The following is a 15855-nucleotide window of genomic DNA, read 5'->3' on the forward strand; positions in this document are numbered from 1 at the left end:
GCCTCCTTCCACGCTCCATCCCATTCCCAGCCCCCGTGCGCTCCAGATGCGCGCTATCACTTGCCGCCCCCTCCCCGCCAGCCCGCCCGGCGTCCACGCGCCACCCTCCTGGTCTCTCACGGGGAAGCTGCGCTGCCATTGGCTGGCGGAGGGCGGGTGAAGAGGGCGGCCATTGGCCGCGCCGCTGCTTCCTCCCTTGCCGGGGCTGCTCGCCGCCGAGCGGGCCGCTCTTAAGGGAGCGGAGGGGCCGCTCGCTTCGCGTGCGCGCAGGGACCGAATGGCCTGGGCCGAGGAAGGAGGGCAGGGCGCCTCCACGCAGGGCAGCCGAGCCGAATTGGGGCGGCTTGCGAAGCCGCAGCAAGCCCGGGAAGCTGGTGCGCGGCCCCGCGGCTCCAGGTATGGGGCGGGGCGGGGAAATGGGGCGAACCAGGTGCGCAGGGAGGGCGCTCTCTCTCTCGCATTGCCCAGCGTTCGCTTCCGAGGTCGGACCCCAAGCGAGGCAGGTCAGGAATGCATGAAAAAAAATTTATATTGCTTAAGTAGCGTAATCCTGTGCAGAGAAGGGACTTGGTTTCCGCCTAACCCTGCGCAGGATTTGGCTGCGGCGATCCTGTGCGCGCTTGCTTAGTGGTGGGCGGGTGGGTGCGCGAGGGAGGGAGTCGCCACGGCGTGGATTCCGAGGAAGCGCAATAGGATTGCGCGCAACTTGGAAGAGAGCAAGTCCGGTTGAAATCGGGGCTACAAGGAAGCATCTTTTCAGCCCGAGCCGGATCCAGCACCTGAGTCACGAAAAAAGAGAGATTTCCCCCCGAGGCGAAGGCGCTGCGCACCTGGCGAGGCAGTTTTGAAAGCGGGGAGTGGGTCTCTGCTTCGTGGTGTGCTCTTTTCGTTTTCCGCTTTGGATTTAGCCCTTTTTTAAAATAACAAACGGGAAATGAGAGCGCCGAACTTGCTTTCGCAGTGGAGCTAAAGGTGAGTCGAACAAAAGCGGCCTTACAAGGCGCGAACCTGGAGTCTCTTTCGACTCCCCCCTTATAGGGTAGAGATGACCCGATCTGACAACAGCTTGCCCCATCAGGACGCCTGAGTCATGCCTGAGAGGACCTTTAAAATTTAAACAGGGGCTGTGAATGGTTTATCTTCGAAGAAGCGCACCTGCCGGAGATAATTTCTGTAGCAAAGGTTGCTCTTCTTTTTTAAAATGGTGCAGATTGGCTTACAATATTTTATAATGCCTGCTTTTGCCTGAAGCCACTGCGACTAGCAGCTTGAAAAAAACAAGAAGGTGGCGTTTGTCCCCTGCTTTGAGATTATTGAAAGCCCTCCAACACTTAATGCTCAGAAGTCCTATTGAATTCAGTAGGGCTTTCAAGTTTGCCTAGGAATTTAGTCTGTAATCTCTAGACACATTTCCTCTCTCAATCCACTCCTGTGTGAAGAAGGTGTTCAAGGGTGTGTGTGAATATGAATAGAGGTGCCTCTGCCTATATCTTTGATCTCTGCAAGAACTTGGAAGGTGGTTGCCTTGTTGGCATGAATGTAGAGAAGGAGGAAGGCGTGGGGCCTGGCATTAGTTTTGGAGCTCTACTAATCCTGCCTTGTCCTGCTGTTTCCAGGCAATGAATCTATAGCTGTTGTGCCTTGTGAAATCTGGGTGCACCTCCAGCCCAGATCATCTTGCAGCATCTTTACAGCTAACCACCTTCGTCCTTATGAGGTATGTAAAACATAATACTGCATTATATTATTTTATTTGCACATAGGAGGAACCTTTTCAGTATCCATTTTCCTGCTTTTCTAAGCTCACTTAACAGCACAATTTTGTAGCGTCTACTGTAAGCAGGCTCCTGTTGAATTCAATCAGGTATACTTCCAGGTTGAATGGGTTTAGGATTGCAGGCTGTAAAAGCCATTGCAGGGTCAGGAATAGAATTGAATGATATTGGTAGCAGTTTTGGATGTGTCATAAATTGCCCCCAAATAATTTTGAGGGTTATACTCTGCTGAGAACTTTGATAACCCCTACTTCTAGAAGTACAGTTCCCTGGGAAGCAGCAGCAATTATTGTATCAATTTAAGGCTCAAGATCCTAAAAGCATTAGAAGAATCCTGCTGGATCAGGCCAGAGGGCCAGTGAAGACCAGCACCTTCCCCTCAAGCTGTGCAACCAAAGGCAGATAGAAGATTGCAAACAGGACATGAGTGCAATAGTAATCTCCCGACTTGCAGTTCTCAATAAACAGCTGTTATACAGTGTAGAACATAGCAATCAATCGTGTTTAGTAGCCATTGATAGCCTATGCATGATGGGACATTTCTACCTTGTAACCATGCTGCACATCTGTCGTATGCTTATGTCTCATTTGGATGATGGGACGTGGGTGGCACTGTGGGTTAAACCACAGAGCCTAGGACTTGCCGATCAGAAAGTCGGCGGTTCGAATTCCCGCGACGGGGTGAGCTCCCGTTGCTCGGTCCCTGCTTCTGCCAACCTAGCAGTTCGAAAGCACGTCAAAGTGCAAGTAGATAAATAGGTATCGCTCCGGCAGGAAGGTAAACGGCGTTTCCGTGTTCTGCTCTGGTTCGCCAGAAGTGGCTTAGTCATGCTGGCCACATGACTTGGAAGCTGTACGCCGACTCCCTCGGCCAATAAAGTGAGATGAGCACTGCAACCCCAGAGTCGGTCACGACTGGACCTAATGGTCAGGGGTCCCTTTACCTTTTACAGTTTCAGAAATCTAGGAGCGTGGCTTTTGTTCTCTGTGTTGAAGCGTTTCTGATGGAGCATAGATGGGCTTCATCATGCCCATACATAAAAAGAGTGCACCAGGAGACTGGAGCAAAACCCACATTCTACCTAGGATGGCTAGATGAAAAAGGCTCCTGCAGTTTCAATAGCTGTGTAGAACAGGGAATTTCATCAGGTATGGAGTTGTTGTGCAACCTGCAGTGCCTGTGTCTTTAAGGTTATAGAAAAATGAGCAGTTGCATCTGCATCATAAAGGACATGGACAAATGGATTTGCAGTAAGTGATGCAGGTGAGAATAAGCAGAAGTCTGGTGGCTGGGTCAGATTAAAGTCATTCAGGAAACATTTTTCTAAATTGGAGAAATAAGTCTGCTGTCATTTCATTCACAGCAAAAAAGGAATGAAAACAAACGAACCTGATTTTGGCTCTCCCAATATTGTTGGAAGCACTATTGTAGCTGATAATATTGTTTGTATTTTTTTTAATGGCTTGAAGCAGTTAGAAGATTATATAAAAATGGCCTTCCTTAGACAGGTCAAAGATCCATCTAGTTTCGTGTTTTAAACAGTGGCCAGCCTTAGGAAACTCTCAGTCAGTTAACTACTTTCCTTGTTGGTCTTTTTATGCCATATCTGGTATTCAGATATATACTGCCTCTGAATGTGGCAGTTTTCATATAGCTATTGCAGGGGGTTGGACTAGATGGCCCCCTGTATCCCTTCCAATTCTACAATTCTTTGATTCCATACGATGATAGCTATTGGTTAATCTATTCTTATGGAATTTGTGAAGTCCATTTTGAAAGTCTTCTTAAGTGCTATCATGAATTAAGCTCGCACTGTGATAATAATTGCTAACTTGGACTGCTAGAGTTGGCCTTCATTTCAGTGTAATTCAAAGTGATTTTAATAAAAAAACTGACCATGCTAATGTGCTACCCTCTCTTTTTATATACATTTATATGCTTTCCTTCAATGGAGTTAAGGGCAGTATACATTAAAATCCATATTTAAATATTTAAGTGCCCGTGTTTTGAAACCTGGACTTGCACAGTGAACCCCAGACTAATAAGTTTGGTTTCAGATTTTGAAATCCTTTAGTTGTGAAAAGCCTCAGCAAACTCAGCTCTAATACGGTCCCATAGGAAGCTTTGTACTTGTGACTCTCAACAGAAATCTCTCAAGGGCTTTATCCTTCCAAAGCTTGAATCGCAGCAGAACCTTCACGCTTCATCTGGGAGTTGCTTGTAACAAAGCAATTTGCTTAGCCTTATTAATGAGTAGGATGTGAAACTGGGCATATTGGGAAATAGATGCAAAACTAGCATGCTAGCTTTGACTTAGTTTGGAGAGAGTATTCAGCCCTATCTTGGCCAGCATCCTGTTCCTAAAGTAGCCAGCTTTGTAACTGCAGTTGGGGCCTGACACTTGGAATTCCAGCAAAAAAAATTATCAGTTTGCAAATAGGCAAGAGGCCAAAACTGACTTCTTTCCCCAACATCTGCTAAACTAGATTCCAAACAGGGAATTTCTGATGTGGTTCTTCCTTGTTAGACGTCAGTCTTATTAAATGAGGGTTTCGTTTTGACACATGGTTCCTGAAATCATGCAGCTGTGACTTTTTGAACAAAAGAAAATCTGTCTTTTAGGATTTTGAATTGGTCAGAACTGTGATGAGTTCTTAGGAAGCTGGATCCATCTAGCGAAGTATTTAATAATAATAATTTTTATTTATACCCCGCCCTCCCCAGCCAAGGCCGGGCTCAGGGCAGCTAACAAGTAATAACAAAAACAAGTTGAATGAATACAACTTAAAAACCAGATTAAAATACAACATTAAAATATTAAAATGCAGCCTTATCACAGGAGGAGAAAGGAAAAAGAAAAAAGAAAGAAGGGGAGGGAATCAAATTGGCTCCAAGCCAAAGGCCAGGCGGAACAACTCTTGTCTTACATGCCCTGCGGAAAGAAATCAGATTCTGCAGGGCCCTGGTCTCATGAGGCAGAGCGTTCCACCAGGCCGGAGCCAGCGTTGAAAAGGCCCTGGCTCTGGTTGAGGCTAAACTAACTTCCTTAGGGCCCGTGACCACTAGGGTGTTGCTATTTATGGACCTTGAGGCTCTCCATGGGGCATACCGGGAGAGGCGGTCCTGTAGGTACGAGGGTCCTAGGCTGTGAAGGGATTTAAAGGTCAAAAGCAGCATCTTAAATCTGACCCTGTACTGGAAAAGCACTGGGCGAATATGGAAGTGGAAGCAGCTTTGCAGACTCTCAGGCAGAGGGCACGCTCAGTCCTACCAGGAAATGCTTTGCCACTCTTTTAAGTGTTGTGAGGAAGGAATTGTCCCATAGAGGTTGACTGGTGTTTTGTCAGGGGCTATCTGCATGACAACAGAACTGCTAATACCTGGCATGCTGATAACAGGTGTCTGAAACAGGTCTGGCACATTGTCTCTCAAACAAAGAGTCTTGTGGCACTTTAAAGACTTAACACATTTATTACTGCATAAGCTTCCCTGGATTGTGGTCCACTTCATCAGAGGCATGAAGTGGGTACAGAGCAGTTTTTGGGTGGGGAATGAAATGCAGCAAAGGACACACAGTGATAATTATGTGCTTAATGGTGGTAATTCACAAAAACAGTTGCTGGGTACACAGGCAGGCTGGCACAACCTGTTAACATAAATAATGTCCTAAAAATCATGTTCAGTCCATAAATAATGGCAGTTCAAATGATTGAACTTCTTGAAGCAATCTCCCTACAAAGTTCCTTTATCATCACCATCGTAAACTTTTATTGCACGAGCCAAAGGCCATGGCGTCATCCGATTCCTTTATCTTGAGTAGTTCTTCCCATTCAGATGGTTTGATGTATTGCAGTTCAGTAGTTTCATGTTACAGTCTCCCTCTGTTGAAGTTCCTTGGAGTAGTTCATCCCGTTTTGATATGCTTTGGGTTAAGTGCAGACAAGTGGATTTTCATATAGGAATTTCGGAACACGATGGCTGTCAAACTTGGTTATCTTTAGAGAACCATTTCCACATTGGCATGTCTGCTGAGGGACCTTTGAGCATCTGTTGTATGTTGCAGAGGATTCTGGATCATGTTCTGGAGAAGAGCATGCTGTTTGTGTTGGGTATTCATGTTAGTAAAGGTAAAGGGACCCCTGACCATTAGGTCCAGTTGTGGCCGACTCTGGGGTTGCGGCGCTCATCTCGCTTTATTGGCAGAGGTAGCTGGCGTACAGCTTCCGGGTCATGTGGCCAGCATGACTAAGCTGCTTCTGGTGAACCAGAGCAGCGCACGGAAACGGCGTTTACCTTCCCGCCGGAGGGCTACCTATTTATCTACTTGCACTTTGACGTGCTTTTGAACTGCTAGGTGGGCAGGAGCAGGGACTGAGCGACGGGAGTTCACCCCGTCACGGGGATTCGAACTGCCGACCTTCTGATCGGCAAGTCCTAGGCTCTGTGGTTTAACCCACAGCGCCACCCGCGTCCCTGGTGGGTATTCATTTTACCCTGCATCAAATGTACTGCAAAACCCACCCAGTACTCCCTGTCTGCTCCACCTCGCAGGAGAACATGAGTAGTGGCAGGCAAGTTGGCTTTAGGCAGCTTGTCTGCCATTAGTCAATCATCTTCTCAATGAGAAGCTTCTTGTTTCTAAGGTTCCCAAGAATGCTGTTTGAAAACTGCTTCCCAAAGAAATATACACAGTAGTTGTATAGGTAACCCTTGCTCCACAATGTTATGGTATATATGGGCTTTACTCTGGGACCAAGTTGTGAAAGGTATCTAGACAGTATAAGTCTGAGCAGAAACAGAGATTGCTTTGCTTATCCACAAAATGGGTGTTGTCTCATGTTTGTCAGATATAATTTTATCTGTTGGCTGAATCAGTGTGCACTTTAGTCAGAATTGCATATATGGGGAGAGCTTCCTATTTGCAATAATCTCACCATCTGGAATGATAAATTAGCAGAATTGGTTAAAAAAAAATGTGCAGGGACTTCTGTGGTTAACTGCGAAACTTAAATTTGTTCAGCTTAGGTGTTTCTAAAGGACATGGGTGGCGCTGTGGGTTAAACCACAGAGCCTAGGACTTGCTGATCTGAAGGTCAGCGGTTCGAATCCCCGTGACGGGGTGAGCTCCCGTTGCTCGGTCCCTGCTCCTGCCAACCTAGCAGTTCGAAAGCACGTCAAAGTGCAAATAGATAAATAGGTACCACTCTGGTGGGAAGGTAAACGGCGTTTCCATGTGCTGCTCTGGTTCGCCAGAAGCAGCTTAGTCATGCTGGCCACATGACCCGGAAGCTGTACGCCGGCTCCCTCAGCCAGTAAAGCGAGACGAGCGCCGCAACCCCAGAGTTGGCCACGACTGGCCCTAATGGTCAGGGGTCCCTTTACCTTTACCTTTTTACCTTGTTTTCTAGACTAGGAATGGTGAGTAAGCCTGTGGACCTTCAGATGTTGCTGGACTACATCTCCCATCATCCCTAGCAAGCAGGACCCAGTGGTCAGGGATGATGGGAATTGTAGTCCCTAAACAGGTGGATACCCAAGTTTGGGAAACCCTGATCTGGAGGGTCATAGACTTCTCACCCCTGCTTTAGACTACTACCCTCTTATTTCAGTGTTTTCTGTTATAAGCTGGCAACATCGAAACTTGGTCACTGAGAAAATTTGTGGGTGGGTGTGCGTGCATAAACTGAATGGAAACTTAGAGACGGTTTATTCCAAACCCATAGCTCAGCCTTCCTGACTTTGTGCCCTCCAGATATCCTGGACGACAACAACCAGCCCCAAATAGCATGGTCAGTGGTCAGGGATTATGGGAGTTATGGTTCCAGCAGGGTCTGGAGGGCACCGTCTTAGGAAAAGCTGACTAGTGCATGGCAAAATAAGGGATAGTTGCTCCTGCGCCATAGATTCTAGTCTTCCAACCCAAGATTTACACTCAATTGAGGTCCAGAATATTTGAAACTGGTCCATTGTTAAACTTTGCACTAAGCATCACCCAGCTAATTTATTACTCAATTAGGCCTAGGAAGTGGTAGCATGCAGAGCAGGAAATACATTACAGTGGTACCAGTTACAGATAGGTAGCCGTGTTGGTCTGCCATAGTCAAAATAAAAAAAATCCTTCCAGTAGCACCTTAAAGACCAACTAAGTTAGTTCTTGGTATGAGCTTTCGTGTGCATGCACACTTCTTCAGATACAGATACAGATATCTGAAGAAGTGTGCATGCACATGAAAGCTCATACCAAGAACTAACTTAGTTGGTCTTTAAGGTGCTGCTGGAAGGAATTTTTTTATTTTGATTACAGTGGTACTTCGGGTTAAGTACTTAATTCGTTCCAGAGGTCCTTTCTTAACCTGAAACTGTTCTTAACCTGAAGCACCACTTTAGCTAATGGGGCCTCCTGCTGTCGCCGCACAGCTGGAGCACGGTTTCTGTTCTCATCCTGAAGCAAAGTTCTTAACCCGAGGTAACCCTGGGTTAGCGGAGTCTGTAACCTGAAGCATATGTAACCTGAAGCGTATGTAACCTGAGGTACCACTGTACTTTCCGGTCTGGTCTTTACGTTTGTGGTGGTTCTTTTAACCTTTTTTGTCACTCATTCTTGGATTTGGGCCATTTCTGCAAACTCTTACAAGAAGTTCAGATTCGTGAAATGTCTCAATACTGGTTTGGCCGCTGACCGAACTTGCTAATGCTGGTTCCGGTCGCACGTCTGCTGCGGCTTCCTTTCCAGCAATGAATTCAATAGAGTCTGTCACTGCTGCTTAATCAACTCGCCACTTCCTGTTTCTACACTTCCAAGGAAAGTTTCCAGTACTCGTGGGCGGGGCTAATTTGCTGCATAAAGAAGCCTTATTAGAGACAGTGTACAAGTTGCACTTCATTCAGCTGCCTGAACCAATCTGTGCCCTTAGCGGTGTTGGGATACCAGCATTTCGGATTGCAATGTGGTTTCCGTCCAGCAACTTCTGGGTTCCTGGGTGAGCATGCTGATGAATGTATCCCTGTCTTTGCTTTTTGAGAATGCTTTCAAGTGAGACTTGGTGTTTCTCAAACTTGGGTCTCCAGCTGGTTTTGAACTACAGTTCCCATCACCCCTGACTAGTGGTCCTGCTAGCTAGCGATGATGGGAGCTGTAGTCCAAAAACATCTGGAGACCCAAGTTTGGGAAACACTGTTCAGAGGAAAAGTTGTTCCTCAATTAGAATGCTTAAAATAAATATAAACTATTATATATTTCTGGGGTTGTCTAGTGTAGAGAAGAAGGAGGGCTGATAATTGTGTTCATGTGAAAGTAGAAGACTGATAGGATGGAGCAGGAATCTGAACTATGGATCTTCTCTGTTGAAATTCTGCGTTGGAATCACTGCGTCTGAAAATGCTGCATATTTCTACATGATGGGAGGAGCATCGTTGTTAAATTAGTACACCTTTCATCAACACGGTTTGGTTGAAATTTTAAAAAGAATATTCAAATTGATTACAGTGGTACCTCGGAACATAATCAGTTCCGGAAGACCGTTTGAGTTCTGAAACGTTCAAAAACCGAGGCACAAAGGGCGGTCTGCAAATTTAATTGAGAAAATTTAGGAACACTCAGCGGAAGCTATTCAGAAACAGAAGCATTTACTTCCGGGTTTTCGCCATTTGAAAAGCGGTTCGGAAACAGAGGTACCGCTGTAATTTAAACAAAGTTCTAAATTGTCACGGGGGGTGATGTAGGAAATGTGATTTGAATCCAGTTTTCTCTGTTTGATAAGTTGCATTCTTTTGAACATATATCCAAGCCAGCTGATTGCAAAAGCAGTCAAAATCTGTTGGTTTGCAGGTATGCGGATTGGAATGCTTTTCATTATGCAACCCATATACCTCTTCCGTTACATAATTTTAAATCTGCATGAGGCAGTTGTGGAATTTCTGTTTCTCTGTACCAAGGATGTTGGCCAAGATCACTTACTTGGTGACTAAGGCTACCATCCTATGCGCACGTACCTTGGAGCAAACTGATTGAAATTCGTAGGACTTTCTTCTGAATAAGCATGCTTTGGATTGCTCTGCATGTGAGGGCTGTGGATTCAGGCATTTTAAAACTCTATTTAAGGTTTTTGAACTTTTTAGGCTAAATCTCCCATCAAAACGAAATACACAACCCTGAAGCAATGCCATCGAGCTAAAGATATAAATTGTGAATGTGGCAAACACCTTTTGCAAAGATGTGTCTACCATGGAGAACTGGGATTGGTTCTGGAATGCTGTTGAAAACTAGAAGCTAGGGTCAACCAATGAAGCTGATTTTTGGGAGATTAAGGACACCTAAGAGGAAGTATCACTTTAAACAGCTCATAGTTAAATGATGGAGTACAGTACCATATAATGTATTGATGTGGGAGAATGTCATTGTGGTCACATCCCGTTCGTGGCTATCCCATAAGCACTTGGTTGGCCACTGTGGGAGCAGAATGCTGCATTATCCCATAATATTTGCTTCAACGTCTTTAGGGCACCTTCATAACCCAGGTAATACAGTTGGGGGGGGGGTGACAGACCACTAGAGGTGGCTTTTTTAGCAAATGGCAGAAAACCTTATGGGATTATGGGATAATGCACACAGTGACTTGCGATCTCGATCACAGGCAGTCTGTAGTCCGCTGGCAATAGGAGTACAATATGGGCATGTCTTTAAGTTAACATCTTACATTAAAAACCTGACAGTACCAAATTATCGAAGGCTTTTCACCAAAGCCAGACTAAACATCTTTCCTTCTGCAGTGTTGGATGGCAGGTTGAGAGGAGTTCCCTACTAGGACAGACTTTGCTTGTGTGCTCAAGACATCGATTCCATAAAACATAATTTTGTTGCACTGTGCAAAATATGAGCAAGCCAGGGCTGAACTGATTCTACCCTTGCTGGTACCTTTCCCGGGAAAATCAGAGGCTCACTATGCCAGGTTCCTATTGGAAGACCGGACAAACGCTAGAACATTAGCAGTGGCAAACTTTTTATTGGTGTTTGCAAGAACCAATGATCCCTATATTCTGAACAAAATGCTTGTTTAACCTGGAGGCAGGCTGTATGAATTGTGTACTGCTTTGTAACGATGGTTTGGGTCTCTGGACCGTAATAAAGGTTGATGATGATGCTGGACTAAATAGGCCTAGTCAGATCCAATTGGAGAGTCCTTGCATATAAAAGCTGGGTTTTGTAGCTGCTTGAGATGTGAAATGGCCCTCTGATTATTGACCAGTCTTTGTTTTCTTCCTCCTTCTTCTTCAGAATATTGGACTCCTTTCCTCACAAGCCCACAATGGCAGTGGATGTAGCCATGCAGGTCTACCTGCGCACGCCCTACTTGCGAAGGGAGAGCTTTGCCTGCAAAATTGCTCCGAAGCCGAAGACGCCTTTGCGGCCTTGCATCCATTTGAACAGCCACACTGAGCTAAACGAACTGGGGGAGGAAGTCAAAGCGCTGCAGAGCAACCGGGTGAAGAAGAGGGTTTCCTTTGCGGACAGCAGGGGCTTGTCTCTCACGGTCGTTAAAGTGTTCTCCCAGTTTGACGAGCCGTTGGAGATCCCATTTAATATCACGGAACTAATAGACAACATTGTGGGCCTGACGACCGTGGACAGAGACGACTTTGTCTTGGATTTCGTACAGCCTTCTGCAGATTATTTGGACTTCCGGAATCGCCTCCAAGCCGACTACGTCTGCCTTGAAAACTGCATGCTGAAAGATAAAGCCATCATCGGCACCGTGAAAGTCAGGAATCTTGCATTTGAGAAGGCTGTGAAGATCCGGGTGACATTTGACACCTGGAAAACCTTCACAGATTACCCATGCCAGTATGTTAAGGACACGTACGCAGGTTCAGATAAGGACACATTCTCCTTCGAAGTCAGCTTGCCAGAGAGAGTTCAACCCCATGAAAGAATAGAGTTTGCTGTGTGTTATGAATGTGATGGCAAGGTATATTGGGACAGCAACAAGGGTGTCAACTACAGGATCATCCGGTCTGAACTCAAATCTGCCCGGGAGATTTCTCAGCCGCAGGGCGGACCTGGCTTTGGGATTGCCTTTGACCAGTTTGGAAGCCCCCGGTGTTCCTACGGCCTGTTTCCTGAATGGCCCAGCTACTCAGGGTATGAGAAACGCGGGCCTTATTACTGAATGAAAGATCTGGGCTCTGTATTTGCAAACATCCTGCTCAGCAAACGTCTGGGAGTTTGCTGCAAGGGCACAGTTGAGAAAGGAGGCTCGCATGAGTTGGCAGGAACTGAAACTGAAGGACTTGCGAAACTCCTGACTGCAGATGGTTTTTAAAAACAGGTGCTCTTTGCATCATCCTGGATGTAATGAATTTAAACAGCTAGAAAAGGGGAGATCTCTTTGCTGTCTTTAAGACTAACGCTGCCAAGTCTCCCAAGTCCAGTTCAGCTTTCACTGCTTCAGTCCAAGCAGTTCTGCTGACATGTTTTGAGGTTCACCACAGTATTGCAAGCCGTACAGAGAAATGTTTGCCTGTGCTTCACCTGTTGAGCTATGGAACCCTGCTGGGGTACACATCTCCAAAAAGCTATTCCATGTTTGACAAAGAACTATGGAGACAATATCCAGCCTTGTGATGGAGCTATGCTAGCATCTTCCCCTATCTACTTTGTCCGATCTGGAAGAGACCAAGGCGTTCAAATAGAAGTGGCTGTAATTTTAGCTTGTATTATGACTCTGCTCCCTTCCATTTTAGGAAATGCCTTCATTTGTGGGAAGATACCAGGGTGCTTACTCACTGTTCTGCCTTTTTTTTTTTGACGAGAACAGTATGTTTTAAGTTCTTCTCAACAATGGCTGAGGCTGGAGAGTCTCTGGGAGGTCATTCATGTTATAATCTCGTAGCCCCTGAGCAAAATGTGTGTGTTAGCGTAGGTTGAGGGGCTGCGATCTTATTAATGTGCCTTGAACAACTATTTTGGGTTGGCTGCAAAGAGTAAAAATATCTATTTTTTTATGAACACATAACTTTTCATATGACCGTTTTATTTAAATGTATTTCTTTTGAGCCCGGTATAGTTGTCTGGTTAAATAACTGTTTTGTTTTACTACTTCCCCATCCCCATTAATTTTATAAAATTGAGTGTTACTGACAAAATCAAATAAAGGTTATCGACTCGTATGAGGAATATTCGTTATGTTCAGTGCAACATCCCTGCCCCACTGCTCACTCACAGGAGAGACTGTACATCAGTGATACAGCATGTGTTCTCTGCGTGCAGAAAATCCCAGGTTTAAACCCTGGGTAGGACATGGAGAGACTATGATTGAAACCCTGGAGGGCCACTTTTGGGCAGTGTTGACCATACAGAGCTAGGCAGCTAATGGTCTGACCTAGTAGGAGGCAGTTTTGCACGTTCCTGTAGGCTAGGAAAGGAGAGTGGAGGAAGGGCAGAAGGAAGCAAGGGCCGTGGAGCCTTCTCTATAAGCAAGAAAGAAAGATTGGGTTGTTAATTTCCACACTAGCTTCGCAGTACATAGCTGCAGCAGACAGCCATGTTTCATGGTCCATTGGGGACTGTTAGATCCAAGCCCCTATGTTGTGACTTGAACACTAAAGAAAACCATTTAGCTTCCCTCCACCCTTTGTACTGTGCAAGCCCAGCTCACAAGAGTTTTTGACTGCTGCAAGTGAATTCTCAACCCAAACACATGAGACTAACAAATCTGTGGAGTATTGCGGCTCAGTCATGAAGCAAACTGAGTTATGTCAGCTCTACCCAAGTATGGGGTTACAGTAAGGCAGACTGAAAGTTAATTTTGTTACGTGAGCTATAGCTCCATAATCTGCTGATGAAATATTGCAAGACTCTTGGGTCATATTTCTAAGCACCCAGCTACCTAATCCTACTGGTTCCTCTTGCATTCTGTTACATGAAACTGCTCAGATCATCTTGAATTGTAAAGTACATGCATCCATACAATGCTGTGTGCTTTAGGTTGGCACACAATAGAAGAACTCTGTCTTGGAATGTCCGCTTGCTGTTAAATATGGAAAAGGATCCTAATGAACGTGCCACTAATGGCCAGAACCTGAATTCCTACTTGGAACTGTGCTTATAAGCATCTGCATGTTGGAAATGTCAGCATTAAGTACCCAGGTGGTCTCAGATGCTAGCGCTTTTAAAACCAAAGATCTGCTCCCCCACAAAGAGTAGAAAATAATCTGCTAGGGTAACTTGGTCTGAATCTGGCTTCCTAAGAGTTGATGCTTATCTAGCCACAACCCACCACCTCCTTTACTAACCTAGAATGGAAGGAGCTGCTTCCGTAGCAGTGGGCTGTTCTGGGGAGAAGTGAGAGTGGCTGAATCTGCTCCAATGTCTTCATTTATTCTCTTCAGTTACGGAAAAAGCGCTCCAGCTCACTGCTGTGGTTGCGATAGCTTTAACAGAGTGATAGAAGGAAAGGATGTATTTCCCAGCGATGAAAACCATAATGAATGAGTGAAATACAGTTAAAATACAACCTTAGGATTGCAACTGGTAAGATTACAAGACCCTGTATTAAATGGTTTCATCTTTTACGGAACAGTTTCTACCAGATACTTAAATTCTTCATGGGGAAATAATGCTATTTTTGCACTTTACTTCTGAGTAGATGTCATCCATGGAAAAACCAGCAAAATCACAAACAGGTTCCCCCCCCCCCCAGAACTGTCCCTAGATGTTCAGTTTTGAATTAAGTGGAAAAGTTGAGTTGTGAAGATCCGCCAGTCTTTGATTGATTGAAGGCTACTTTACCCAGGGGTCTGAGTCACACACTGCCCAGAATTTGGGTTTTATATGAGGCTGGGGTTTAAGAGTGAGGCTTAATCTTACAGGTCTCTAGTCATGGGCTAAGCTTACAAATTAAAGACCTGCTTGTTTGATCCACTACATGTAAAACCTACATACTGGGACCATGTGTAGGAACTGGACCAAGGACTGAAGTAAATGGGGAAGAAGTATTGGAACTGAGGAGCTCCATCAAGATCACTACATAAATCCATCAGACTGTTGGAAAAGTTAGGATCCAATTTCTTCCATAAAGCTGAACTCCCAAGGGCTTAAATTACTTCCATTGGAGCTACTTCAGGACAGTACATTCTTGTAAATAATATTATATATGTGTAGCTAGATGGGTGGGGACTTTACTGACTCTGCTAAAGGTGTCTGTAAGTAACTTGCCAGGCAAGCAGCTGGAGACAAGACTGTGAAATGGAAACTAGGAATGGTTCTCCCAAACAACCCCTTTCATTTCAACTCTTCCCCCGCCATTTTGTTTTTAAAGTCATCTTCCTGGCTTCCTGGTTTCAGTTGCCAATATGAATGTAACTGAGGAATTGTCATCCTTGGTTTTATGCTTCAGTGCCTTGCATGTTTTAAAATATTTTGTACACAACTGAAAAAATGCACTTTACAATCACAATGGATTTGTTTTCTGTAGTACTGTCTGTAATATCACCATGCTTTTGTTTTTATCTTGAATAAAAGAAAATGTTACAAGGAGACTTTGCATTTTGTGAAGTGAGAGCTCGGTGGTAAAACATAGCTAAGAATTAAATCTGGAGACTAAAAAAATGCCTGGGAAGAAGAGAAAAATGGAGGGCTTGTGCAAGATAGCAAATTAAGGATGAGCAAAGTCACACTTGGGATGCGGGTGGCACTGTGGGTTAAACCACAGAGCCTAGGGCTTGCCGATCAGAAGGTTGGCGGTTCGAATCCCCGCGACGGGGTGAGCTCCCATTGCTTGGTCCCTGCTCCTGCCAACCTAGCAGTTCGAAAGCACATCATGTGCAAGTAGATAAATAGGTACCACTCTGGCGGGAAGGTAAACGGCGTTTCCGTGCGCTGCTCTGGTTTACCAGAAGCGGCTTAGTCATGCTGGCCACATGACCCAGAAGCTGTACGCCGGCTCCCTCGGCCAATAAAGCGAGATCAGCACCGCAACCCCAGAGTCGGACACGACTGGACCTAATAGGGTTCCCTTTACCTTTTAAGGTCACACTGTTGTAAAACGAGTGCGCTGTACCTAAAGAAGGGATAGGTATCTC

General features: G+C 45.4%; 1 protein-coding gene across 3 annotated transcripts; it reads left to right on the forward strand.

Moving 5' to 3' along the window:
* The first annotated feature begins 260 nt into the window (after positions 1–260).
* On the forward strand, positions 261–15310 carry PPP1R3B (protein phosphatase 1 regulatory subunit 3B). Of its 3 annotated transcripts, none has more exons than XM_082205175.1 (3): positions 261–396; positions 1617–1717; positions 11051–15310. In XM_082205175.1, the coding sequence occupies exons 2-3, from the start codon at positions 1713–1715 to the stop codon at positions 11940–11942; spliced, it is 897 nt and encodes a 298-aa protein (XP_082061301.1). In that variant the 5' UTR covers positions 261–396; positions 1617–1712; the 3' UTR covers positions 11943–15310. The 3 variants fall into 3 exon arrangements, with proteins under 3 accessions (XP_082061301.1, XP_082061303.1, XP_082061302.1); XM_082205177.1 differs by lacking the exon at positions 261–396 and adding an exon at positions 483–503; XM_082205176.1 differs by lacking the exon at positions 261–396 and adding an exon at positions 653–972.
* Positions 15311–15855: the final 545 nt, after the last annotated feature.

This window comes from Podarcis vaucheri (assembly GCF_965113315.1).
Source record: "Podarcis vaucheri genome assembly, chromosome: 17".
NCBI classification, from domain to species: domain Eukaryota; kingdom Metazoa; phylum Chordata; class Lepidosauria; order Squamata; family Lacertidae; genus Podarcis; species Podarcis vaucheri.